The following is a 27662-nucleotide window of genomic DNA, read 5'->3' on the forward strand; positions in this document are numbered from 1 at the left end:
CATCAGGCCCAGCCTCTATGTGCTAATTTTTGAACAAATTCCAATAGGAGCATTCTAGTCTCTGAGTGTGAGATGACCAAAAATCAAGCCCTTGTGAGGCTGAATAGAGTCGGGAGGCAGGGAACTTAAGGCTGTTTCAGGCCGACTTCCTAGAACTAAATTGAAAGGAAAACCCTCACTTTCCTCGCCTAAATAACAAAAGGACTAGAGGCTACTCCCTTTGACCTTTTCTGCCGGCAGATAGGAAATTGGCTGTCTGCAACAAATCAGACTGATGGCCGGTTGAGTCTTCATTTGCATAGAAGTGTAACTGTAACTTCGTAACTTCACCCTAGCCTTTGATTGGTTGCTTTTTGCAACCAATCAGATGTTTGCACAGGAGTGTGACCTTTGTAACTTCAGACTCTGGTTGGCTGCTTTCTGCAACCAATCAGACTGAACGCGGGCTACCGCTTCATTTACAGGAGGTGAGCATGAAGTGGCCAATGGGAAAATTCTAGGAGGTATTGGGACTCATGAAGATTCTGTTTCGGAGCCCTTGAGCTGCCGTTTGGCCAGTTCCCACACTGTGGAGTGTGCTTTCGTTTTTAACAAATCCCAGCTCTTGTTCTTTTGTTGCTTCATTCTTTCTTTGCTTTGCTGGGCGTTTTGTCTAATTCTTTGTTCAAAACGCCAGTAACCTGGACAGCTTGCAGTCAAGACCCCCTACCGGTGACACTTGCGCTCTTCGGGGAGGTAAACAGCATTTCCTCTCAGCTCTGGGTTGGAAAAAGCCGCAGCAGCTGATGGGCCCGGGAACCCGAGGCCCCGCCCCCTAGGTGGTCCTAGCCTTTGCGCGTGCGCGGCGTGTCTGCGTGGGCGCATGCGCATAACGGCCGCCATCTTAACAGCGCGTTCCCGTTGGCGTCTGAGGTAAGTTTTTGTTTCTGGGCGGCGTCCGGCGGTGCCCCGGTGCAGCCACGCGGGAGTAGAAGGGTGGAAAGGGGAGGTGCCCAGTGAAATGGAGCCTGTCCTGTGCACTGTCGGGCATTTCGAGCATCCTGTGGGCTCTCCCAAGTCGCGGCCCCTCCTCTGAGAGCCACAGTCAGGTCTGTCCTCAGGGGTCGAGGCGGCTGCACTGGGGCCTCGGCCCGGGAGGAGGCGGGGGGCACGGCCTTTCCATTTTCCCTGCTCCCCTCTGCAGAAGCCTCATAGGGCTCGGCGCGGCGGCTCACGCCTGTCATTCCCAGCGCTTTGGGCGGCTTAGGTAGGAGGATTACTTGAGGCCAGGAGTTCAAGACCAGGCAGGGCAACATAGGGAGACCCCCCCCCCCAACCATCTCTAATGGAAAAAAAAAAAGTCTCCACATCCAGCGTTGTGCCTTTTCTCTATAAGGAACAGCATCTCTGCCTTCCTGTTCACGGTGACCTTCGCTTGGTGTCCTCCTGGCCTCAGCAACCTGACAATTCTGTCGTGTCGCGGTGAGCACTTCATGCACTTGTTCTGGCTGTGGGTGTCGGGTCTTGAAGTTTAAGTTGTGTCGAGGTGGAAAGAAACCTTTTCAGGTTGTTCGAGAGCACATGGATCTGATACCTTCGAATGCATGAGTGGATGAATGCACATAACTGTAAAATTTACCACCGAGGAAAAACACAGGACTGCTCAACTGTGGTTCCAGGCCATCACCTAGATCTCACTCTAGCGCCCTGTAGATTCCCCCAGAGGTTCAAAACGAGGGCATCCCCAGGAACACAGTGCAGGCTGATTTACTAGCAGGAGGGATTGAATTGATAATGAATGCGAAGATAACTTTTGACAGGTGGGTTTTCTCCCAGTTACTCATTTGAAAGTCTTACCGAGGGCGGGGCAAGGTGGCTCACACCTGTAATCCCAGCGTTTTGGGAGGCTGAGGCTGGAGGATCGCTTGAGCCCAGGAATTTGATGCCAACCTGGAAAAAATAGGGCAAGCCTCTGTCTCTACTAAAAATAAAAAATTAGCTGGGCATGGTGGTGTCTGTGGTCCCAGCCACTTTGGAGGCCGAGATGCGAGGATCACTTGAGCATGGGAGGTCGAGGCTGCTGTGAGCCATTATTGTGTCACTGCATTCCAGCTTAGGCAACAGAGTGAGACCCTGTTTCAAAAAAAAAAAAAACAAATACTGATCTAGAGAACATCTGTAGCTCGAGTAAAACAAATGTCTTTAGTCCGGGCGTGGTGGCTCACGCCTGTAATCCCAGCATGTTGGGAGGCTGAGGCTGCCGGATCACGAGGTCAGGAGTTTGAGACCAGCCTGGCCAAACATAGTGAAACCCCGTCTTTACTCAACATACAAAAAATTAGCCGGGCGTGGGCGCCTGTAATCCCAGCTACTCAGGAGCCTGAGGCAGGAGAATCGCTTGAACCCGGGAGGCAGAGGTTGCAGTGAGCCAAGATTGCGCCCTTGCATTCCAGCCTGGGCAACAGTGCGAGACTCCGTCTCCAAAAAAAAAAAAAAAAAAAAAAAGTCTTTAACCCTTAACTACATTCACTAGTTGTTAAGATTTGTTTCATTTTTTTGTATATGTACTTTATCATGAGCCATTTAAATTGGAAGTGAGTGAACTTTCCCCTTTTATCTTAAGCGTGTATCTCAAATACCTCCTGAAAGTGAAGACAAGCTTAAAACAAGACTTCATTGTCCATCCCCACCCCCAAATCAAATCAGATTTCCCTAGCTGTCCAAAAGTCACCATAGTCACCATTATAGTTGCCAGGTTGTTTGCATGTTTTTAGATCTGTTAAATCTGTTTTTTAACTAGACTATTCACCTGATTTTTTTTTTTTTTTTTTTTTTGAGACGGAGTCTGTCTGTCCCAGGCTGGAGTGCAGTGGTGTGATCTCAGCTCACTGCAACCTCTGCCTCCTGCGTTCAAGCGATTCTCCTGACTCAGCCTCCCAAGTAGCTGGAATTACAGGCGTGTGCCACCACGCCCGGCTAATTGTATTTTTAGTAGAGACAGGGTTTCACCATGTTGGCCAGGCTGGTCTTGAACTCCTGACCTCGTGATCTGCCGGCCTTGGCCTCCCAAAGTACTGCGTGAACCACCATGCCCCGCCATTCACCTGAATTTTTAAAAATAAAATTTTGGCCTTTGAAGATTTCAGGAGCATTATCTTGTAAAATGCTGCCGTTCTCATGCAATGATGTTTTCCTGTGATTTTATTTGATTTACCTATGTCCTGTATTTCTTGTAAAGTGGATGTTGGGGTTACAGTGGTACTGTCTAATACAAATATAATGCAAGGCACAGATGTAATTTTTAAAAATTTTAGTAGCCAAATTAGAAAATGTTAAATGTATGTGTGATATCATTTTTAATATATTAAAAATGCAGCATATCCAGTTATCAATATGTTTTTGAAATTAGTGACTAATGTAGTCAGTTTAAAACTGAGACATTTCACACTTCTTTTGTACTAAGTCTTTGGAATCCTGCATGTATTTTACACTTACAGCTAATTTTTATTGGAAATTCTTGATCTGTATTTAGAGTTTATAAAATTAACTATTGAAAAAGTAGATTAACAAACCCAGGTTGTTCCAAACATACTTAAAAGTTTTTCAATAACAATTTTATTTTTAAAGTTGAATTAAAAGTAAATAAAATTAAGAATTCATTTCCTCAGTTGCACTAGCCACATGGGGCTAGTGGCTGTTGAGTTAGACTGGCCAGATCCAAGGCTTCCATTTTCTAGGTAATGTACTGGGCTTCATATTATATCCTATCAGTAGTCACATACTACAAGTTTGTTAGTGATACTACGCATTTGGTCAAGGTACTCATCTCTGTATAGTCATGTTTTTCTTACAGTAATCTATAAGTGATACTTTGGCCACAGGGGAATATTCTGTTCCCCAACAGCCTTTCACCCAGTGGTTTTTTTGGTTTTTTGTTTTTGTTTTTGTTTTTGTTTTTTTTGACAGAGTCTCACTCTGCCGCCCAGGCTGGAGTACAGTGGCGTGATCTTGGCTCACTGCAACCTCCGCCTCCCCGGTTCAAGTGATTCTCCTGTCTCAGCCTTCTGGGTAGCTGGGATTAGAGATGTGCGTCACCACGCCTGGCTAATTTTTGTAATTTTAGTAGAGAAGGGGTTTCACCCATGTTGGTCAGGCTGGTCTCGAACTCTTGACCTCAGGTGATCCTCCCGCCTCGGCCTCCCAAAGTGCTGGAATTACAGGCATGAGCCACCGCGCCTGGCCTCACCCAGTGGCTTTTAACATCACTCAGTCATCTTCTCCTGAACCTGTTTTTACATTGAGAGGTTAACAATTTTTTTTCCTAGTTCTGTCGTTCTTCCTCCATTCTTTAGCTGACAGCCTTAGGTGAAGAGGAGCTTTCTTTCACCACTTTCACTGCCCTCTATACTTTTTTTCTTTTTTGGAATGTCACAACTTATTCTAATTTTTTTTCTTTTCATTCACTGTATTATAATCAATTCCTGTCATTCGTATTGATGCTCAAACTGTCCCAAGTTTGACCAACGGTAATTTTTAAATTTGGCTCTGTGTCTTGTGACACAACTCTACTAATCTGAGTGCAAAATCAGACCCCAGTTCACTTTGTATTTTCCTCTTACAGACCTGGAATCAATGATTGCTCCAAAAAGTCATGTTCCTTTTAGACACTAAGGTCTGTGTGATAGGCCCACAGTGGACATCTATGGCCTTACAGTGGACATCTAGAATATGTATTTTCTTACATCATACATTTATACTCATATTCCTATTACAAACTTAAGAGGTTTTTTGTTTTTCCTTATGTTTGTATCTCTTATCTCTTATAATAAAGACCTTGACTCCTAATGACACTGATATATTATTTGTTGTAGCAACATTACCAGATGACTAGTATTACTACCATTACTTTATTTAGTATTGAGTTTCTTTATATTTCTTTTTGTCCTTACTAAGGATATAAAGTTAAAACATTTGCTTGAACTCAGTTTTTTTCTCTGTGTGGTTATATTATGAATTTGACATACTATTAGGCTTGTTTGTCTTTTTTTTTTTTTTTTTTTGAGACGGAGTTTTTGCTCTTGTCCAGGCTGTAGTGCAGTGGCGCAATCTCGGCTCACTGGAACCTCCACCTCCCGGGTTCAAGTGATTCTCCTGCTTCAGCCTCCTGAGTAGCTGGGATTACAGGCTCCTGCCACCACGCCTCACTAATTTCTGTATTTTAGTAGAGACGAGCTTTCACCATGTTGGCTAGGCTGGTCTCAACTCCTGACCTCAGGTGGTCTCAACTCCTGACCTCAGGTGGTCTCAACTCCTGATCTCAGGTGATCCACCTGCCTCAGCCTCCTAAAGTGCTGGGATTACAGGCATGAGCCACTGCGCCTGGCCTAAATGCATCAGCATTTTGATAGTCTCAGCGCAAAGTAGGGCTGTATAAAGGGGTCAGCATCCATATCTGGGTGCAAACAACACGGTGTCGCATTTCCTTGGAAACAGTAAATTTGAGTAGATGTGGAATGTTGTGTCAGAAATCTTTTCTTTGAAACTCAGCACCTGGGTTGTAAATGGATACTTCTTCTTGGTGTCAAAATATTACATAAGCCCTCCAGGTGAAAGTGGGATATTTCAGTCTTTCTGATATTTCTTACTGATAGAATTTCAAACAGCAAATTTCTAATAACTGATTTTAGAGAACAGAGTTTCACAGTGTGTAAAAAAGCAACAGTAACTCAAAGAAAAAAGTCATTAGAACTGCTTTGTTCTTTTTGTGGTGATTGTGCAGCTGTGTTTTTTTGTTTTTTGGGCTGGGGGTTTGAAGTTTTAAACTTTTCTTTATTATTCTTGTGCTTACCCAATACAGCTGTTTAAAAATCATAGTTTATTATTCCTGTTTCGTAAATGGAATGACCTTGAGCATATGTGGTGCCATAGTTTTTAATTTCTTTTATATTTATATACAATATGATTGATTTTTGTAGTTAGAGAGTCTTTGTTTTTCAAGGTCACTATTTTCTTATTACTATTTTGTCTGGGTGATCCAGTCATTGTTGAAAGTGGAGTATCGAAGTCCCCTACTGTTATCATATTGCTTTTTCTTCTTTCAGATCCATTAATATTTGCTTTATGTATGATGAGCTCCCTAAATATATTGGTGTATATGTACTTAAAACTTCTGTATCCTTTTGATAAATTGGTCCGTTTATTATTATATAATGACCTTTGTCTCTTGTCACAATTTTTGTCTTAAAGTCTATTTTGTGTGATGTAAGAATAGGGGCTCCTGCTGTCCTTTGGTTATCATTTGCATGGAATATCTTTTTCTAACCCTTGACATTTAGTCTGTGCCCCTTAAAATTAAAACGAGTCTCTTGTAGCCAGGAGATAGTTGGATCTTGTTTAGTTTGTTTTGAGACAGAGTCTCACTCTGTTGCCCAGGCTAGAATGCAGTGGCGTGATCTTGGCCTACTGCAACCTCCGCCTCCCGGGTTCAAGCAATTCTTCTGTCTCAGCCTCCTGAGTAGCTGGGACTGTAGGCATGTGCCACCATGCCTGGCTAATTTTGTATTTTTAGTAGAAACGGGGTTTCACCATATTGGCAAGGCTGGTCTAGAACTCCTAACCGTGGCGTCTCCCTGTTTCGGCCTCCCAAAGTGCTGGGATTACAGGTGTGAGCTACCGTGCCCCACCTGTTTGTTTGTTTTAACCATATTCAGCCATTCTGTGTCTTTTCATTGGGGAATTTAATCCATTTAAAGTAATTGTTGATAGATGATGACTTGTTATTACCATTTACTTCATTGTTTTCTGGCTGTTCTGTAGTTTTTATTCCTGTCTTCTCTTGCAGTCTTCCTTTGATTGATGACTTTTTGAATATTCCATTCTCCTGGTTTGCAAGGTTTCTGCTGATAAATCAATGGGTAGTATTATGGAGGTTCCTTTGTATGTAGTAAGTCATTTTTCTCTTGCTGCTTTCAAAATTCTCTGTCTTTGACTTTTGACAAGTTCACTATAATGTGTCTTAGTTTAGATCTCTTTCAGTTGAACCTTGTTGGGGGCTTTGAGATTCATGAATATGGGTGCCTCTGTCTCCCTAGATGTGGAAAATTTATAGCTATTCTTTATATAGGCTTTCTACTCATTTCTCTCTCTGCTCCCTCTGTAACTTCTTTAATGTTTCTGTTCACTTGGCAGAGTTCCACAGGTTCTTTAGGCTTTCTTCACTCTTTTTCATTGTTTTTTCTTTTTGTTCCTCTGACTGACTATAATCTATTTTTTATTTTGTTGATTCTTCTGTTTGATGATGTCTGCTCTTGGACCCCTCTAGTTAATATTTTAGTTCAATTATTGTACTCTTCAACTCCAGTATTTCTCTTTTGTTCTTTATCATTTCAATCTCTGGGTTGAATTTCTCACTTCATTCATGTATTATTTTCCTGACCTATAGTTATGTATCTCTGCTGTCATTTAACTCACTGATCTTTAAGATGATTGTTATGACTTCCTTCTCAGGTTATTCACAGGTCTCCATTTCTTTTGGGTTGGCTACTGAATATTTGTTTTCTTTGTGTCATAGTTTCTTCTTGATTCTTCATGCTATTTGTAGGTTTGCTTTGCTGTCTGTGCACTGAAGTAGTAGGTATTTCTCTCAGTCTTTATGGCTTAGTCTTGACTGGGAAAGACGTTCATCCATTAGCAGTGCTCCATATGAGACAAGATCAGGACTGACCCCTACAGAAGTATACCATAAGGTTGATGACAAGCACACCTTCTCTTCTCTCTCTCTCCACAGAAAAGCCTCTGTTTGTGATTTTTCTCAGTCATACAGAGCAGATGTAAGAGGATGTCTGCTTCATTTCTTTCTCAGATGATCAGCACCTCAGTATGAGGCAAGATGGCTACTGGCCCCTTGGAGAACCCTCTGAGAGGTCAGGAGGTCAAGTAGCCAATCTCACTTCTTCCCATGAAGAAATAATGTGCCACCATGTCCAGCTAATTCTTTAGTTTTCTGTAGAGATGGGGTCTTGCTATGTTGCTCAGGTGGGATGCAAGTGATTCTCTTGCCTTGGCCTCCCCAAGTGCTGGGATTACAGGTGTGAGCCACTACGCCTAGCTTCCTTTGGAATTATTTTTAACTTCATTTTAATTTTAAGGGGCACAGACTAAATGTCAAGGGTTAGAAAAAGATACTCCATGCAAATGATAACCAAAGGACAGCAGGAGCCCCTATTCTTACATCACACAAAATAGACTTTAAGACAAAAATTGTGACAAGAGACAAAGGGCATTATATAATAATAAAGAGACCAATTTATCAAAAAGATATAAAGTCAGCGCAACTGAGCTGAGCTGGTTTTGGGGAAGGGCTGATGAGGGTAAGTTGAAAATTGTTCTTACAGGTATACATGCAACTGTTCTCAGTTTGTGCTCCTCTGGGGTTGCTTGCAATTATTAGCTTGATTATGGATTTCTCTTCAAGGTATTTTGGTTCCAGTATTGTTACTATGTGTTTCCATGAGTGAACAGAGAGGTAGGGCTTCCTACTCTGCCATTTTACTGACATTCTCTATGATATATTACTTATTGAATCTTAAAATACAAATAAAGTAGTTCTGAATTGCTAATTCAGACCCCTGTGGAAAACAGATTTATTAACTGAGTTATTTTTGTGTCATTCTTTTATATTTAGGCTTAGATTATATGTTCAAAATACTGTTTTCCAAATTCACTTAGATGAGTTATTTTTATCTTTCAATATGGTTTTGTTATTCATTTGTAATACAGTTAAAAAGCAATCGTTTTTGTCACCTTAAAGTATAATGTTAGCTTTGGCGTTTTTGTAGATGCCCTTTATTAGGCTGAAAATTTTTCTTGGGCTTATTGAACTTCATTAAAAACAATCACGGTTAATGAATTTTGTCAAATTCCTTTTCTGCATCTCATGAGATCATCTGATTTTCTGGCCTGCTAATATGTTGCATTAAATTAATTTACATTTGAATATCAATCTGGCATTTCTGGGATATGTTCTAACTTGATGTATTATCTTTTCATATATAGAGGTATACATATGTATGTGTGTGTGTATATATATATATCACTGTATTCATTTTGCTAAAATTTTATTGAGGGTTTGTATTAACTCTCTGCTCTGCAACCAGCCTGTGATAGCTGAGGGCCCAGAGTGCCTTAAATGGATTTATCTTCACCCCTTTGCCCTGCCACTTGCCTTGGGGGGATGGTTGCCTCGGTCATCAGGGAGGCTACATGCACCTCAGTGATCCTGCCTTATCCCAGCCTTTGATATACTATGGTCTAATATTAGGTGAAGACTTGGTGAAAGTCTGTGGATGGATTCATCACTGTGAATTCTGTAACTGAGATGTCTCAGAATTCTAATGTGGTCAATCAGTCCACACTCTGCTGTCAAATTTTGGTAAGATTTAATGATGATTTCTTTATACCTTCATGTGTGGCAGATTCTTTCTCTCATCACTCATCCAAGATTGAGAAAAATCATGGGTATCTTCTTTCTTAGCAAAGCTTATTATTTAGGTGTATCTGCATTCTTGGCTCTCTGAGGTATTTTTAAAAGGTATGATTTTGTTAGTTATGTGGCTTGTGTTTTAAGAGAGAAGGATCAACCCTTGGAAGTTCTACATTCTAATATGAATGTATGAGAAAATGTATCTTGGTTTTTGTTTTGTTGGATTTTTGAGACAAGGTCTTACTCTGTTGCCCAGGCAGGAGTACAGTGGTGAGATCACGGTTCACTGCAGCATTGACCTCCCTAGGCTCAGGTATTGCTCCCACCTCAGTCTTCTGAATAGCTTGGAGTATAGGTGAGTGCTACCATACCTGGTGAAGATTTGTATTTTTTGGTAGAGACAGGGTTTCACCGTGTGTTGCCTAGGCTGGGCTCAAGCAATCTACCTACCTCAGCATGCCAAAGTGCTAGGATTACAGGCATGAGCTGCCATGCCCAGCCAGAACATTTAAAAAATAGATATTTGTAGAGTTATGCATCCAGGAGGATTTTTAGAAATGGGACTTCTAAGTCAAAGGGTAAATACATATATAATTTAACTATATCCTGCCAAATTCTCTAGTGTTTTTTCTTTTAATGAAGTTAAAAATAATTCCAAAGGAAGCTAGGCGTAGTGGCTCACACCTGTAATCCCAGCACTTGGGGAGGCCAAGGCAGGAGAATCACTTGCGTCCCACCTGAGCAACATAGCAAGACCCCATCTCTACAGAAAACTAAAGAATTAGCTGGACATGGTGGCATATGCTTCTTCTCCTAGCTACTTGGGATGCTGAGGCAGGAGGATTGCTTGAGCCCAGGAGGTCAGGGCTGCAGTGAGCCAAGATTGTGCCTACTGCACCTCATCCTGGGCAACAGAACAGGGCCCTGTCCCCCACCCCCACCCAGAAACAAGCCTGAGAATAACAGGAGATAATTCCTACGTATATAACTGACCAAAAAAAAGGCTAATATCCAAAATACATTAAGAACTCTTACACGTTAATTCCAAAAATTCAAACAATCCAATAGAAAAATTAAGAGGCTTGAGCAGGCTGTTCGCAAAACTGACTGTACTATGGATAATAAACATGAAAAATTGAAGTTTTTATCCTCATCAATAATCAGGCAAATGGAAATTAAATCTGCCACTACACATATATCAGAATGGCTAAATCCAAAAAGAGTTACAATACGAGATGTTGAAGAGAATTTAGAGAAACTAGAGTTTGTGTATACTTTTAGTGTGTAAAGTAGAAATATGTTTTGAAAAACAGTTTGGCATTGTGTTCCAAATTTGAATGTAAGGATATACCCTTAAATGTGACCATATAACATCATTATTTGAAATAGCCCAGAATTAAGCAACTCAAATGTCTGTCTATAAGAATACATGAATAAACCATGCTATACTGGTTAAGTGTCAGAAATACTTGGGACCAGAAGTCATTTGGATTTCAGATTTCTTCAGATTTTGGAATATTTGCATTATACTTCAGAAATTTAAAATGTTCCAGTGAGCATTTCCTTTGAGTGTCATATCTGTGCTCAAAAAGGTTTTTTGGAGCATTTTGGATTTTAGATTTTCAGATTAGAGATATTCAACCTGTATTATGGAGTGCTTTTCGGTAAAAGGAAAAGAACTATATGTGTAACAGTATGGATGACTCATAAACATAATATTGAATCAAAAAAGCTAGACATAAATGAATAGATGATTTCATTTATAAAGTTTAAAAACAGACAAAATTAACCTATACCGTTAGAAGTGAGAATAGTTTCCATTTGCGAAGAGGGGCAATGATTTAGATGTGTCATGTGTGCATCAAGGTGTAGAAATTAATGATGCATTTTACCTTTGTAATTCTACTCTTTTGTGAATATATATTTCAATTAAATGTTTAAAAAATTCAGATGTCATTTCCAAGTGTTTGAAAGAGATTAGCAAAATGAGTATAAAGAAAACATAACACTAAAAGCAACATTTAATGGGAAAAAAAGTAAAACTGATGAGTAAACCCAAGAGATAGGTTTTTTAGAAGTATAAAATTGGCTGGTCATGGCCGGGCGGGGTGGCTCATGCCTGTAATCCTAGCACTTTGGGAGGCTGAGGCCGGCGGATCACGAGGTCAGGAGGTCGAAACCATCCTGGCTAACATGGTGAAACCCCTTCTCTACTAAAAATACAAAACAAATTAGCCAGGCATGGTGGTGGGCGCCTGTAGTCCCAGCTACTCGGGAGGCTGAGGCAAGAGAATGGCGTGAACGCGGGAGGTGGAGCTTGCAGTGAGCCGAGATCATGCCACTGCACTCCAGCCTGGGTGACAGAGCGAGACTGTGTCTCAAAAAAAAAAAAAAAAAAAAAAAATTGGCTGGTCATGGTGGCTCACACCGGTAATCCAGCACGTTGGGAGGTCAAGGCGGGAGGATCGCTTGAGCCCAGGAGTTCAAGATCAGCCTTTCCAACATTGTGAGGAACCCCTTCTCCATTCCAGCCCCACCACCAATCTCTGCCAAAAAAATTTTTAATTGGCCGGGTGTGGTGGTGGCTTTTGCCTGAAGTCCTGGCTACTCAGAAAGCTGGGGCAGGAAGATTGCTTGAGCCCAGGAGTTCAAGGCTGCTGTGAGCTTGATCCTACTATTGCACTCCAGCCTTGGGAACAGAGTGCGGCCCTGTCTCCCCCATACCCCCAGAAAAATATAAAATAGACAAACTTTTGCACAATGTGTGATTCAGCATTTCATCCACCCCATACATTTTCTTTTTTCTTCTTTTTTGTTGAGACAAGGTCTGGCTCTATCGCCCAGACTGGCATGCAGTGGCATGATCTCGGCTCACTGCAACCTTTGCCTCCCAGGCTCAAGCCACCTTCCCACGTAGCTGGTACTACAGACACGTACCACCACACCTGGGTAATTTTTGTGGTTTTTGTAGAGACGGGGTTTTACCATGTTACCCAGGCTGGTCTCAAACTTGTGAGCTCAAGTGATCTGCCTGCTTTGGCCTCCCAGAGTGCTGGGATTACAGGCATGAGTCACACCCCAAATATTTTCTACCCTCTGCTAGGACCTATGAATATTAAAAGAAAAACTTCAGATAAATGTAATAGTTAAGCATTAAAGGATTCGTGAATCAGGCAGCACTCCAAAACCAGAAGGGTTCAGGGGGCTCTGCTGTAGCAGCATGCACAGTTGGCTTTTGTAGACTGAATGTGAAAGCAAAGTAAAGAAATTACTTAATTGGCTACAGCTAGGCAATAGCCTTAGCAGTATTCTGAGTTTCTTTAGTGAACCATTATTATTACTCTATTGCTTTGGATAAAAAGTTGAGTGTCAACTTTTTTAGGCAAGCCAGATGTCAGTTTTCAAGTGTCTTATGGTTATTTTCTTATATTTTCTTGCCAGAACCAGTTCTGAGTCTGTAAATATACATTTATATGTGTGTGTGGTAGGGGAGGTGGAGGATGATATTACTTATCCATTCATCTATTTTTTTCCATAGCACTTGTCACCAATTGACATAATACATATTTATGGCTGGACACAGTGGCTCACACTTATAATCCTAGCACTTTGGGAGGCCGAGGCAGGCGGATCACCTGAGGTTGGGAGTTTGAGACCAGCCTGACCAACATAGGGAAACCCTGTCTCTACCAAAAATACAAAATTAGCTGGGGATGGTGGCGCATGCCTGTAATCCCAGCTACTCGGGAGGCTGAGGCAGGAGAATGGAGTGAACCTGGGAGGCAGACCTTGCTTGCAGTGAGCCAAGATCGTGCCACTGCACTCCAGCCTGGGCGACAGAGCGAGACTCCATCTCAAAAAAAAAAAAAAACAAAAAAAAACTTATGTGTTTATTATCTGCTTAGCCCTTTAGAATGTGAGATACTTAAGGTCTAGGACATTTTTTGTATAGTTGACTGCTCTATCCTAAGTGTCTAGTACATTACCTCACAAAGATAAGGTCCTTCATAAATGTTTGCAGAGTGAATGAAAGCGTGAGCCAGAGATAAGGACTTGAAGGGAAGCCACCTGGCCTACATGACTGCCAGCTGGAGGAGCTAAAGATGTCTAAATTCAATAAGCCATTTGTGTTGGGGGTCCTCAAGACCACCACCCTCACGCTCAATGATGGAAGCACTCACAGGACTCAGAAGCTATTAAACCTACAGTTATGGTTTATTACAATAAAAGGGTACAGATTAGAATCTGCAAAGGGAAGAGATGAATGAAGTCTAGAAGAAACCAGGCTTCTCTCCCATGTAGTCACATGGACAGTGCTTAATTCTCCTAGTAAAAGTGTGTAGTATTCCTGCAAACTGTTGCCAACTAGGGAAGCTCACCTGAGCTTTGGTGTCCAGGATTTTTACTGAGGGTTAGTCCCGTAGGCATACAGCACCTGAATGACTTACTTCATACACTTATGCCCAGCCCCTCAACAGTTCAAACTCATGCATTATTACCAGAAGCCTCAGGCATACAAAAACAGGCCTTCAGCATAAATCATATTGTTAGCATACACAATCTGGTCACACTAGTATAGTTTGGCTCAATAGCTCAACCATAGAAAAATATACACTTACCAGGGAAGATATTCCATAAGCTAAAAGGTCATCTCTCACAAACTGAGCCAAGTGTCAGTCCTGAAGACAGATCTTTCTCAAGAGAGTGCAGGGTTTGGGCAACCCAGGCCTGTTGAGTTAACCTTTCCGTACATCATTTCATGACGATCTCATGGTCACGTTGGAGAATAAGAAGAACCTCAGGAGTTTAGGTTTGTGAGTCAGAGTAACCTGTATTCATATCCTGGCTCACACTTTCTAATTGGTGATGTTGGGTTAATTAGTGTCTGAGCTTAGGTTTCCTCAACTAATATGATAGTAACAAAAACTGCTTTGATAATTATATGAACTTATCCTACCACTGTTTCTGGCACATGGGTACTAGGTAAATGGGATTTGTTATTATTTATGTCCACGTGGCATAATACTCTAGTGGCACTCACATGAACAACTTCATCTTCTGCAGAGAGATGGCTAATGAATGGCGCTTGATGACAGATGAGTAATGCCTGTTGCTTAAAGATTGACAGTATGAGGCAAGACTCCCACTACTACTTAATCAAGAGGAATTGAGATTGATTTACCCATAAGTTCAGACAGTGTCTCGAAGAGACTTTGGGAACAAGATATTCAGGCACATTTCACTGTTAGACTCACAGGATGCTGGCCATTGATCTTTCCCTTTGTGGTAAGTCCGTATTGATGGTCCTTCGAGACCCTGCTTTAACCAGTCTGTGAACGGCTTGTCTTGTGATTAGGGTTTAGGGTCTAAGTGGCCCTGCTTTTGAGATACCTAGAAGAGGCTAAAGTAGATATGAATATTCTGTGGTCTAAATCCTGGGATTTGGGAAGGAGGAGTAAGTATGCAGGCTTTTGTGGAAGAAGTTCTGCTTAATCACATGATGAGTTTCGTTTTTGGCAAATAAGGAAAATGTTAACTTCTCTGGACTTTGTATTCCTTATAAAATGGGATTGTTAAACTCTCTCTCCTGGTCATCAAAGCCTGAAGCATATTTTCTGGCTTCAGGTGAGACAGGCTGCTCAGGCATTTTATTATAACGTGTGTGTGTCCACTTAGCATTGGTATGAGGTGGCTTCTTGCCTTGTGAGTATGGAAGCTATCAGCAGCCTGGATTCTCAGGTTTTATTTCTTCTTCTCAAGATCATCTTTCTCAAGATGTTTTCTGTCTTCATGAGTCAAAATTTGAAGAGGAAAGGATGGTGGCTGGGTGGTTGACAAATTACTCTCAGGTAAGTAGGAAATTGCTTTTTCTGTAGAAGCATATGCTTCTTGCTACCATGTAGATGTGTTTTCTCCTAGTGGAACAGAGCCCCTGCAAGCAAAGAGGGTCTGCTTAGGGACCACATCTCTCATCAAACTTCTTCGGACCACAGGGCCTCTCACATGGTTGACAGGTTTCACAGGGAAATGATTGTACTATCCCACTGTTTACTAATTCAGTCTGACTGTCATCCATGCTGATATGCTTTCATTTTGCTGTGATAGACAGGGAGAGAATGCACATGTGCTTCTCGGAATTTGTGCTGTCACTGGAGCATTTATTTGAGTGTCTATAATGTATTCAGGGTTGTGCTAAAACCTGTCAGTAGAGAACAATAAGAAGAAGTCACAATCTAGTTGTGCTGAGATATATTCAGTTAGGTGAAAGAGGTGCTCTTCAAGCCATATGACTAGATGAGATCACCGGTGAATATGTACAGACAGGGGAGAAGAAAGTGAGGACCATCAAGTGATAGGAGACCAAAGAGTCTTGTCAAGGCATGCCAAGACAAGGTCCCTCATTCTCCAGTCAACATAGTGGAGAACGTACTTGCCTGACGCCAGCATGTGTGTGATGGTTTAGGACTCAGTGACCTTTGAGGATGTGGCTGTGGACTTCACCCAGGAGGAGTGGACTTTGCTGGATCAAACTCAGAGAAACTTATACAGAGATGTGATGCTGGAGAACTATAAGAATCTAGTTGCAGTAGGTAAGGCTGGTACCATTCTTTTCATTTAGTTTTTTTCTGGAACAAATATGTCTTAAGTAACTATGTTCTAGACTCTGCTTGTTAATGGGCTGCATTGGTAAACAGGCGAAACATTGTTTCCATCTCATAGACCTTACTGCCTTGTGATTTTTGTGATGAAATTGAAGATCTGTTCATTGTTCTAGCTTTGTTTTCTCCATGGATAAAAGACTTAGAGCTTCTTGAATATGTATATGAGCTTAAGCCTGGGTTTCATGGGAAGGATTGCTAGTCCTTTTGGTGCACAGTGAATGAGAAAAGAGTATTTGAAGTTTAGGTTCACTTGAAAGTTTTTGTCATGAACATTGTGTTGTAATTTAAGTTATATCTGAGAGGGTTCAGAATGCCCAGACAGCAAAATCTTAGCTCTTAACATGGAAGCATTTGTTATCCCTTGCACATTCTTTACATTTTTTTTTTTTTTTTTTTTGAGACAGAGTCTCGCTCTGTCACCCAGGCTGGAGTGCAGTGGCGTGATCTTGGCTCACTGCAAGCTCTGCCTCCCGGGTTCACGCCAGTCTCCTGCCTCAGCCTCCCGAGTAGCTGGGACTACAGGCGCCCACCACCACGCCTGGCTATTTTTTTTTTTTTTGTATTTTTAGTAGGAACAGGGTTTCACCGTGTTAGCCAGGATGGTCTCGATCTCTTGACCTTGTGATCCGCCCACCTCGGCCTCCCAGAGTGCTCAGATTACGGCATGAGCCACTGTGCCCAGCCATCCCTTGCGCATTCTAACATCATTCATCTTTCCCTGAGACCAGGGTACTAGCTATTCAAACATAGTTTGACTTTTCAGGTGAAACAAGAAGAGTTAAAGACAGCGCAGAAAATTCTCCAAGATGAGAGAAAAGACAGATGTGATTATTTGTGAGAAACAGCCCTGATCTATGAGAGGTGCAGTCTGTTTATAAATATTAAGTAGGAAGGTTTTGAAAGTGTACTTTTTTGGGGAGAATATCAAGGCCAATTGGTTTCCGAGGTTCCTTGGGTACCTTAACTTCTCTTTCACTTTATCCATCTTGGAAACTTTCTTTTGCTCTAAGATCTGTCTCACTTCTCCTTTAAATTTATGATTTGCATTTAGCTCTGTATCCATTTCCTTTCAACTTTGTTTCCCTGGCTGTACCTCTTTTTTGTTCACTATAAAGTCTCAATGTTTAGAGAACCATTTCTTTTTTTCTCTCTCTGTCTCTAAAAAAAAAAAAAAAGTCTTGCTCTATCGCCAGTCTGAAGTGCGGTGGCGCGATCTCAGCTCACTGCAACCTCTGCCTTCCGGGTTCAAGTGATTCCCCTGCCTCAGCCTCCTGAGTAGCTGGGACTACAGGTGCATGCCACCTTGCCTGGCTAATTTTTTTTTTTTTTTTTTTGTATTTTAGTAAAGATGGGGTTTCACCATATTGGCCAGGACTCAATCTCCTGACCTCGTGATCCACCTGTCTTGGCCTCCCAAAGTGCTGGGATTACAGGCGTGAGCCACCACGCCCAGCCTAGAGAACTGTTTCTTAGTGAATCACCTACCAACTTGACCTCAGTACCTTACTGTTGCTAGACTCTTACTACATCCAAATTTCTCAATTTATGTTTCCCGTTCTTTAAAAAAACAAACTATATTTCAAGCCAGTGTTTGAAACTACAGTACATACTAGTCTTGCATTTTTAACACCCTTTTTAAAATCATTATTTCTCTAAGAACTTAAAATTTTTTTCATCTTATTTCAGATTGGGAGAGTCATATTAATACCAAATGGTCAGCACCTCAGCAGAATTTTTTGCAGGGGAAAACATCCAGTGTGGTGGAAATGGTAAGATTCAGAAGGTATAATTTATTGTCTTCCATGTTAGAGGAAGATTGGAAATTCCTTAAAATGGAAAAGCAGCACAATAACCTTGAGACATTTGAGACTAGTGTTTTTCACCCAAAAATAATCTGTCTCTTGGAGAGACTATGGATCATGAGTTTGACAAACACTCTAAACATCCCTCAGAATATATTTGTTTACATATTTCCTTCAACATTCCCATATAGGTATCTCAGATGTTTTTGATAAATAATTCACTCTTGGGCCGTTATCAGCTAAGCTCTATTTAGAAGCCCTCTGAAAGTAAAGAATATAACAGAACTTCCTGCAGTCACTTTGTTCCACTTGAAAACATTCAGGTCTGAATCATGCCTTGCAATGAAAATGGCAGGAACAAACAGTTTCAATTATACTAACTTATTTTCCATGTGTAACAGAATTCAGAGTAAAAGGGAGAATCTGAATGAAATAAATTTGGAAAACTTGTATGAACCATCATTAATTTTCACCAACAGGAGAGAAACCATTTTGGAGAGGAACTGTTTGACTTTAACCAATGTGAAAAAGCCTTGAGTGAACACTCATGCCTTAAGACTCACAGGAGAACTTACTTTAGAAAGAAAACCTGTGAGTGTAATTAATGTGAAAAAGCCTTCAGAAAACCCTCTATCTTTACTTTACACAAGAAAACTGATATCGGAGAGGAACTTCCTAACTGTAATCAATGTGAAACAGCCTTCAGCCAACATCTACATCTTGTTTGCAAGAAAACTAGCCAAAATCTACATCTTGTTTGCAAGAAAACTCACACTCAAGAGAAACCATATAAATGCAGTGACTGTGAAAAAGGCTTACCTTCCTCCTCACACCTCAGAGAATGTGTAAGAATTTATGGTGGAGAGAGACCATATACTCATAAGGAGTATGTCAAAACCTTTTCTCATTCTACAGCCCTTTTTGTACACATGCAAACTCAAGATGGAGAAAAATTCTGTGAATGTAAAGCATGTGGGAAACCCTTCACTGAGTCTTCATATCTTACTCAACATTTAAGAACTCATAGTAGAGTGTTACCTATAGAACATAAGAAATTTGGCAAAGCCTTTGCTTTTTCCCCAGATCTTGCTAAACATATAAGACATAGAACTAGAGGAAAACACTATGTTTGTAATGAATGTGGCAAAGAATTTACTTGTTTCTCAAAACTCAACATTCACATAAGGGTTCACACTGGAGAAAAACCGTATGAGTGCAACAAATGTGGGAAAGCCTTCACTGATTCATCAGGTCTTAAAAACACAGGTGAACTCACACTGGAGAAAAGCCTTATGAATGTAAGGAATGTGGGAAAGCTTTTGCTAACTCTTCACATCTTACTGTACATATGAGAACTCACACTGGTGAGAAGCCTTATCAATGTAAGGAATGTGGAAAAGCCTTTATTAATTCCTCTTGCTTTAAAAGTCACATGCAGACTCATCCTGGTGTAAAACCCTATGACTGTCAACAGTGTGGGAAAGCCTTCATTCGATCCTCATTTCTTATTCGACATTTGAGAAGTCACAGTGCAGAAAGGCCTTTTGAATGTGAGGAATGTGGGAAAGCCTTTAGATACTCCTCGCACCTTAGTCAACATAAAAGAATACATACAGGGGAGAGGCCATATAAATGTCAAAAGTGTGGGCAAGCCTTCAGTATCTCATCAGGCCTTACAGTACACATGAGAACTCACACTGGTGAATGGCCCTTTGAATGTCAGGAATGTGGGAAAGCCTTTACTCGGTCCACATATCTTATTCGACATCTAAGAAGTCATAGTGTGGAGAAACCATATAAGGAATGTGGGCAAACCTTTAGTAATTCCTCATGCCTTACTGAATGTGTGTGAATTGGGGCTGATACTTGGAAAGAATGTGGTAAAGCCACTACTTCCTCACACTTACTGAACATGTACTCATTCATAGTGGCAATGTACACAGTCATAAGGAATGTGGGAAGCCTTCCTTGGTGTCTCAGATCTTAACAATTCCAATAGAAGAGAAGACATATGAATGTAAGGAATGTGGGAAAATCTTGGCTCCTTCCATAGGCCTTACTGTTCATGTGTCTGTGCATCCTAGGAAACAAACTGAACGTAGGAAACCTGTCGATGCTTACATCTTACTGAGTCTGTTTGAACTCATGCTGGAGAGAAATGCTATGAATGTGAGGAAGGTGGAAAAGCTTTCATTATTTTCCTCGGGCCTTACTGAGCTTGTGAGCACATTGGATATAAATGCACGTCCTTTGGCTGTAAGGAATGTGTTGAAACCTTTCGCTCTGCCTTATACCTTAATATTCAGCTGTGATCTCACAAGTGTGAAAAATCTTATGAATGTAAAATGTGTGGAGATTCTTCTTTGTTTTTAGCTTCCACTTTGGGAACATGTCAAAGCACACATTGAGAAGTCCCATGAGTGAAAGAGATGTTGGAGTGAAAGAGATGTTGGAAAGCCCTTGAACTTGGTCGTTAGGAAACATCCACACTGAAGAGGAACCTGACTGTATGGAAGGTCAAAAAGGCTGTATTAATTTACATGCAAAAAGTCACACTAGAGGAATGCCATATCAGAATGCTTTTGGTAAATATACATGTTTTAAAGAGGTTATATATCATTAATAAAAATATCTAGCTGGTCTGAAGATCCTGAGTTATCTCAATTGTTCATGGTTACAGATGGAACTCTTTATTATTGAGGAGTTCCACTCTTTCCCCCATTTGTCACTACTACACTTCCCTAGTCTTTAAAACAATTTTAGGCTGGGTGCAGTGGCTCATTCCTGTAATCCCAGCACTTTGAAAGGCCGAAGCGAGTGGATCATTTGAGGTCAGGAGTTCGAGACCAGCCTGGCCAACGTGGTGAAACCCCATCTCTACTAAAAATACAAAAAATTAGCCAGGCATGGTGGTATGTGCCTGTAATCCCAGCTACTCGAGAGGTTGAGGCAGAATTGCTTGAACCCGGGAGGCAGAAGTTGCAGTGAGCTCAGATCACGCCACTGCACTCCAGCCTGGATGATATGGTAAGACTATCTCAAAAAAAGAAAAAAAAATTAAAATATCCTCAGAGGGTTTTTTAATGAAAAACTTAGTTATAAGGAATTGAGGAACATTTAGGGGTACAAATTTTCACTTATTGCATACAAGAAAATTGGTACTGGCCAGGCATGCTGGCTTACACCTTAATTCCAGCAATTTGGGAGGCCAAGGCAGAAGGATCACTTGAGCCCCGGAGTTCAAGACCAGCCTGGGCAATATAGTGAAACCTCATCTTGACAAAGAATAAATAAGATTAACTGGGTGTACTGGTTTGTGCCTATAGTCCCAGCTATTTAGGAGGCTGGGGCAAGAGGATTGCTTGAGCCTGGTCAGGGAGGCAGAGGTTGCAGTGAGCCCTGATCGTGCCACTACACTCTAGCCTGGGCAACAGGATGAGACCCTGTCTCAAAAAAAAAAAAAAAAGAAAATTGACGCCAGCAAAGAAAACCAAATAAATTATTTAAGTTTGCCTTTCTATGTGTCTTTAAAGACTAATGATGTTGAACATCACTTTCATATGCGTATGAGTCTTTGGTGAAGTGTACATTTAATGATCTTTTTTCACTGTTGCTGAGAATCTTTGGTTTGAATTATTGAGGCAGGTTCTTTCAGTAAGTTTGAGATATAATTGCCATGTAATAAACTGCACATGTTTTTAGCATACACTTTAAGTTTGGACACATACACATATGTGTACATACACACCATCAAGATAATGAACATACCTATCAAACCAGATGGTTTCCTCATGCCCTTTTATAATTTCTTCTCCTCACCCTTCCCTGCCTGTCACTCTCCTGATCCACTGATTTGCTTTCTCTTAGAATAGACGACTTTATATTATGTACAGTTTTTATATAAATGGAATCATATAGTCTGGCATCTTTCAGGATAATTTTTTCAGATCCATTTATGTTGTAGAGTCCATTTCACTGCTGAATAGTATTCCATTGCAAGGCATACCACAAGCTATTTATCCATGTGTTATTTCTACCTTTTGGCTATTGCAATTAAAACTGCCTTGAACACCCATATGCAGATTATTCTTTAAACATGTGCTTCTGTTTCTTTAAATAGTTAAGAGTGGAATGATCAGATCATATGTTAGTGTATGTTTAAGTTTTTAAGAGACTGCTTAACCTTTCTCAAGTAGTTATGCCATTTGACATTTCCATGAGCAGTATATAAGAGTTGCAATTCTTCTGCATCCTTGCCAATTATTGATATGGTCAGTCTTTTTTATTTTGACCATTTTAATAGGTGTGCAGTAGTATCTCATGGTTTTAATTTGCATTTCCCTAGTGACTAATGATGTTTTACATGGTTTCACGTGCTTACTGGCCTTCTTTAAGCCTTTGGGGAAGAGTCTGTTCAAATCTTTTGCCTGTTTATATTGGCTTTATTTTTTATTTTATTTATTTTTATTTTTCTTTATATAGAGACAGGGTTTTACTCTGTCTCCCAGGCTGAAGTGCGTGGCACGATCATGTGGTTTTGCAATATTTATTGAATTTTGAGAGTTTAAAATTTGTAATATATTTAATATTAAACCTATTAGTGTATTTGATATTAATACTTTATATTTAATATAATGTACATTTAAATATATAATAAAACATTTCATTTTAACAGAGGTAACATAAATACACTTCCCAATTTATGGAGTTTGACTTAGTATTGTTTTTAATTTACAATGGTGCAAACATATTATGCATTCAATACGTTTCTCAATTTATGATGGGGTTACAAATTGTCAACTTATGATAGTTTCAACTTACAATAGGTTTATCAGGACATAGCCCTGTCATAAGTTGAGGAGTATCTGTATTACAATATATTTAATATGTTGTACTTGTGGTTACAAGTACATGATGCACTTTGAGTTAAAATCTTTATATGGCACAAAGATTGGATCAAAATTCGGGGTTTTTTTTTTTCTTTGTATCTAATTGTTCTAGCATCATTTGTTGAAAGGACTATCCTTTCTCCACTTAATTGCCTTTGCTTCTTTCTTGAAATATTGGTTGTCTTTATACGTGTGTCTGCTTCTCAACTGTTCTGTTCCATATAGCTACTTATCTTTTATTCCAAGACTACCCTCTCTTGACAACCATAACTTTTGAAGTCCGATAGAGTTTAGTCTTCCAGCTTTTTCTTTTCAGAGTTGTCTTTACTATTTTAGGTCAGAGGTTGGCAAAGTTTTTTGTAAAAGACCAGATTGTAGAGATTTTAAGCTTTACATGCTATATATAGTTTCTGTTGCATATTATTTTTTCTATTACAGACCTTTTAAAATATAAAAATAGTTCTCACATTCCATTCAACCTATACAGTTACAGACTGTGAGCCACATTTGGTCTTGATGTGGCTGTACCTTGTTGACTTACATCTGTTACAGGACTTTCGTATTTCCATATAAAGTTTAGAATCAGGTTGTCAATTTCTACCACCACCACCCCACACCCCCAAAGTAATTCACTAAGATTTTGATTATCATTGTGTTGAATCTGCAGATTAATCGGTGTCTTCACAATATTGAGCATTTCAACCCATGAACATAATATATCTCTCCACTTATTTAGGATTTATAATTTTTTTCTCAGTAGTGTTTGTGTTTTTCAGTGTTTGGGTCTTCCTAGGCATTTTTTCTCTGACACTATTGCAAATGGTATTTTAAAAATTTCAATTTCTCTGCTAGTTCACTACTACTATAGAGGAACAGTTTTTTTTAACATATATTCATCTTGTATGCTGCACCCTTGTTAATTTGTTCTGGAAGATTTATATTAACATTATACTTAGAATATATTAACATTATAATAAGCTACATAATTTTATTTTTTTTATTTTTTAAATTAAAAAAAATAGAGATTGGGGTCTCGCTATGTTGACCAGTCTTGAACTCCTGGCTTCAAGCGATCCTCCCATCTTGGCCTCCCAAAGTGTTGGGATTACAGGCGTGAGCCACTGCACCTGGTCACAATTTTATTCTTAAATGAAAATAGATCTTTGATGTCATCGCCAGATTCATATTTGTTTTTTGTTTTCTTGAGATGGAGTTTTGCTCTTGCTGCCCAGGCTGGAGTGCAGTGGTGCCATCTTGGCTCACTGCAACTTCCACCTCCCGGGTTTAAGTGATTCTCCTGCCTCAGCCTCCCGAGTAGCTGGGATTACAGGCACCCGCCTCCAAGCCCAGCTAATTTTTGTATTTTTAGTAGAGACGAGGTTTCGCCATGTTGGCCAGGCTGGTCTTGAATTCCTGACCTCAGGTGATCCACCCACCTCGGCCTCCCAAAGTGTTGGGATTACAGGCATGAGCCATCACGCCCGGCTACCAAATTAATATTCAAATATATGTTGTCATTACAGAGTGATAACTAAGGACACTTTGAGGTTTAGGCATAGCTGTGGTAAAAACAGCTCTCTCCAGCTTTGCATCTAAGTTGTAAAATAATTACATTGATGCTTTTGAACCTGCCATGTATAATTTTTCAATGTATTAGCCATTTAATAACTGAGACAGCTAACATTTAAATAAATCCCTGTTTGGGAATGGTATTTGAACAAATAATATTGTGAACATATTTGCCAATTTATACTATATTAAGATTCTAAATAATACAGCTATTTAATATATCTTGATAATTAGTATTTGAAATAAATATATTTCTCTGAGTAGCCTTTTGTAGCCTTTTGGAAAAAGTGCACAGAATATAGTTTCCAGTCATATGCTACTTTTCTAACTTGCACTTATCTAAACATCTCATCAGGAGAGAGTTCAATAGTACCCGAACCAAAAGTCCAGTGAATCTGACTTACCCAGTCCCCAATTTGGTTTGCATGTCTGCTTACAACCATCATTTCTCTGCAGATTTTCCACTTAGTCTATCAAAAATCAATGGTGCAGCAGTTTTTTGGAGTCTCTGACGACAAAACTCTGTAAATCTGCTTCTTCCAGTGTGAGTGTCTCATCTAACAATCTGAGGATAGGACAAACTGTTGCCAGGGACAGGGGAGGACTTCTTTTGAGATCCTTGGTAGTTTTCAATGAAGTCTTTGATATGGCTTACCCTTCCTACTTGGTGACCCTGTCCTGAAAAGAGCTGGAAGACAGGCTTCGTAGACATACATATTTCATTTTTCTTGTCTTCAACTTTAACACCCACCTCTTCTTTATCAAAAATTCCCTGTAATTCTGAAGGTAATTCCCCCTTTTTGATGGAGTTCAGAAACTGCTGACTTGCACCATTTGAATAACTTCTGAAATAATTGTTGACGGTGAATCCATTTTTCCATAATTTTATGTTTACGTCTACCTGTTTCTTTTGTTAAGTGGGAGACAAGCATTTGGAACCAACCTTCTGAGCTTCCTCAAAAAGGCTATCAACAAACTATTCACAATTTGTTTATTGATCGTATCACCAAGACCTTGATTGTCAGGTCCTGTTTCACAAACCCAGTCTTTTATACTTTCGAGATTATCTACGTCTTTCATTCTCTTTTGCGTTACTCCGAGCACAGCCTTCAAGCCTAGGCCTCACTCAGCTCAGGAGCCACCAGCACTGTTTGGCTGCGAGCTCCGTTTGGCTGGAGCCCTTCAGACCCGGAGCGCCTCGCCCGAGACCACCTCCGGTACCCTGGCTGCGCTGCTGATATCCCGCCGGCCTCTCTGTCTCCACCAAGCGCCAAGCGTTCACCCACGCCTGCTGCCTGCAAGACCTGAGGAACGCGCATGGGCTTTTTTTTTTTTTTTTTTTTTTTTAAGACAAGTTTCACTCTGTATCCCAGGCTAGAGTGCAGTGGCATGAGCTTGGCTCACTGCAACCTCTGCCTCTCGGGGTCAAGCGATTCTTGTGCCTCACCTTCTGGAGTAACTGGGACTACATGCGTGCACCACCACACCCAGCTAAATTTTTCTGTATTTTTAGTAGAGCCAGGGTTTCACCATGTTGCCCAGGCTGGTCTAGAACTCCTAGGTTCAGGCGATCCACCTGCCTCGGCCTCCCAAAGTGGTGGGATTATAGACGTGAGCCACCGCACCCAGCTTCTGGCAGCTTTTTAGTAGGTTGTATCAGATTTTCTACTAGGACAATTCTGTTGTCTGCATATAAAATTTTTTACTTCTTCCTTTCCAATCTGTATGCGTTTTGTATTTTTCTTGTTACATTAACTAGAACCTGCAGTGTATTGTTAAATAGAAATTGAGAGACCAGACATTCTTGTCTTGTTTCTGGTCTTGGGAGTAAATCATTGAATCTTTTACCATTTAGTAACTATCTTTTTATAATCTTTTTTTTGATAACACCTATTGGGTGGGAAACAGTATTTGTAGTTTTTTATTTTTATTTCCCTGGTGGCTAAAGATTTTTATTATTTTTTTTTTCTGGGCTTAGCTCACCTGAAAACTAAAGATATTGATCATCTTTTCATCAGTTTGTTGACTATGTATCTATCTTCTTTGGGAGAATGTCTATTTAGATCCTTTGCCATTTTTAAATTGAGTTCTTTTTATTATTGGGTTTCAAGAACCCTATAAATTCTAGGTACAAATACCATATCAAATAAATCGTTTACAAGTATTTTCTTTCATTCTTTGTGTTGTCCTTTCACTTTCTTGATGATATCCTTTCGAGTGTAAAAGTTTTAAGTTTATTTTTTTCTTATGCTTTTGGTGTCAAATCTAAGAAACCATTGCCTAACCCAAGGTCGTGAAGTCTTTTATATTTTCTTCTAGGATTTTTATAGTTCTAGCTCTTAAAGTTAGTTCTATGATCCATTTTGAACTAATATTTGTGCATGCTGTGAACAGTGTATCCAGCTTCATTCTTCTTCATGTAACACCCAGTTACCCTAGCATATGTGTTGAAAAGACTGTTTATCCCATTGAATTGTCTTGGCACTCTTGTCAAAAATCAGTTGATCATAAATGTAAAGGCTTATTTATTTGTTTTGAGACTGGGTCCTGCTCTGTTAACCCAGATTGGAGTGCAGTGGTGTGATCTTGGCTCACTGCAGCCTTGACCTCCCAGGCTCAAGTGATCCTCCTCCTTGAGCTTCCCAAGTAGCTGGGACTACAGGTATACACCACCACGCCTGGCTAATTTTTGTATTTCTTGTAGAGACAGGGTTTCATTTTGTTGCCCAGACTGGTCTTGAACTCCTGGGCTCAAGCAATCCTCCTGCCTCTGTCTCCCAAAGTGCTGGGATTACAGATGTGAGCCACTGTGCCCAGCATTAAGATTTATTTCTAGACTCTCAGTTCACCTCCATTGTACATGTCTAACCTGTCCTGATTACTGTAGCTTTAGAGTAATTTTTGAAATTGGGAAGTGCGAGCCCTTCTGTGATCCTTTTTGCAATGCACGGGTTAAGGTTACTTTTGGAGGGGGTAGAAGGGATACGAATGTTTTAATTTTTTTTTGCAGGACAGTTGGTTGAAAACAGTCTTTTCTCTATTGGATTATTTGTACCTTTTTTGAAAATGAAATTGATGACTTATGTTTAAATCTATTTCTGGGATCTATTCAGTTCAGCTAATCTATATGTCTGTCCTTTTGCTAATACTACACTTTTTTTTTTTTGAGACAGAGTCTCACTGTATCACCCAGACTGGAGTGCAGTGGTACCATCTCAGCTCACTGCAGCTTCCACCTCCCAGGTTCAAGCAGTTCTTGTGCCTCAGCCTCCCGAGTAGC

The 27662-nt window shown here is 40.3% G+C and overlaps 2 protein-coding genes and 1 pseudogene across 14 annotated transcripts in view; 2 read left to right on the forward strand and 1 right to left on the reverse strand.

Moving 5' to 3' along the window:
• The first annotated feature begins 489 nt into the window (after nt 1-489).
• On the forward strand, nt 490-19835 carry ZNF559 (zinc finger protein 559). The gene is given in 7 exon segments (XM_063599832.1): nt 490-912; nt 1376-1461; nt 15221-15309; nt 15924-16050; nt 17809-17891; nt 18404-19178; nt 19181-19835. Coding segments are annotated over 7 exon segments (1806 nt in total). The 5' UTR covers nt 490-862; the 3' UTR covers nt 19777-19835.
• Nucleotides 19836-19988: 153 nt separating this feature from the next.
• The window catches only part of ZNF177 (zinc finger protein 177), a 38929-nt gene continuing 31255 nt past the window's right edge, over nt 19989-27662 (forward strand). For all 13 annotated transcript variants that reach the window (XM_063599834.1, XM_055103399.2, XM_055103401.2 and 10 more), the window contains exon 1: nt 19989-20509. The gene's annotated coding sequence lies outside the window, so the exon portion shown is untranslated. The remainder of the gene's footprint in view (nt 20510-27662) is intronic.
• On the reverse strand, nt 19995-27652 carry LOC129394713 (UBX domain-containing protein 2A-like; annotated as a pseudogene).

Source organism: Pan paniscus, chromosome 20, assembly GCF_029289425.2.
Source record: "Pan paniscus chromosome 20, NHGRI_mPanPan1-v2.0_pri, whole genome shotgun sequence".
Taxonomy (NCBI): domain Eukaryota; kingdom Metazoa; phylum Chordata; class Mammalia; order Primates; family Hominidae; genus Pan; species Pan paniscus.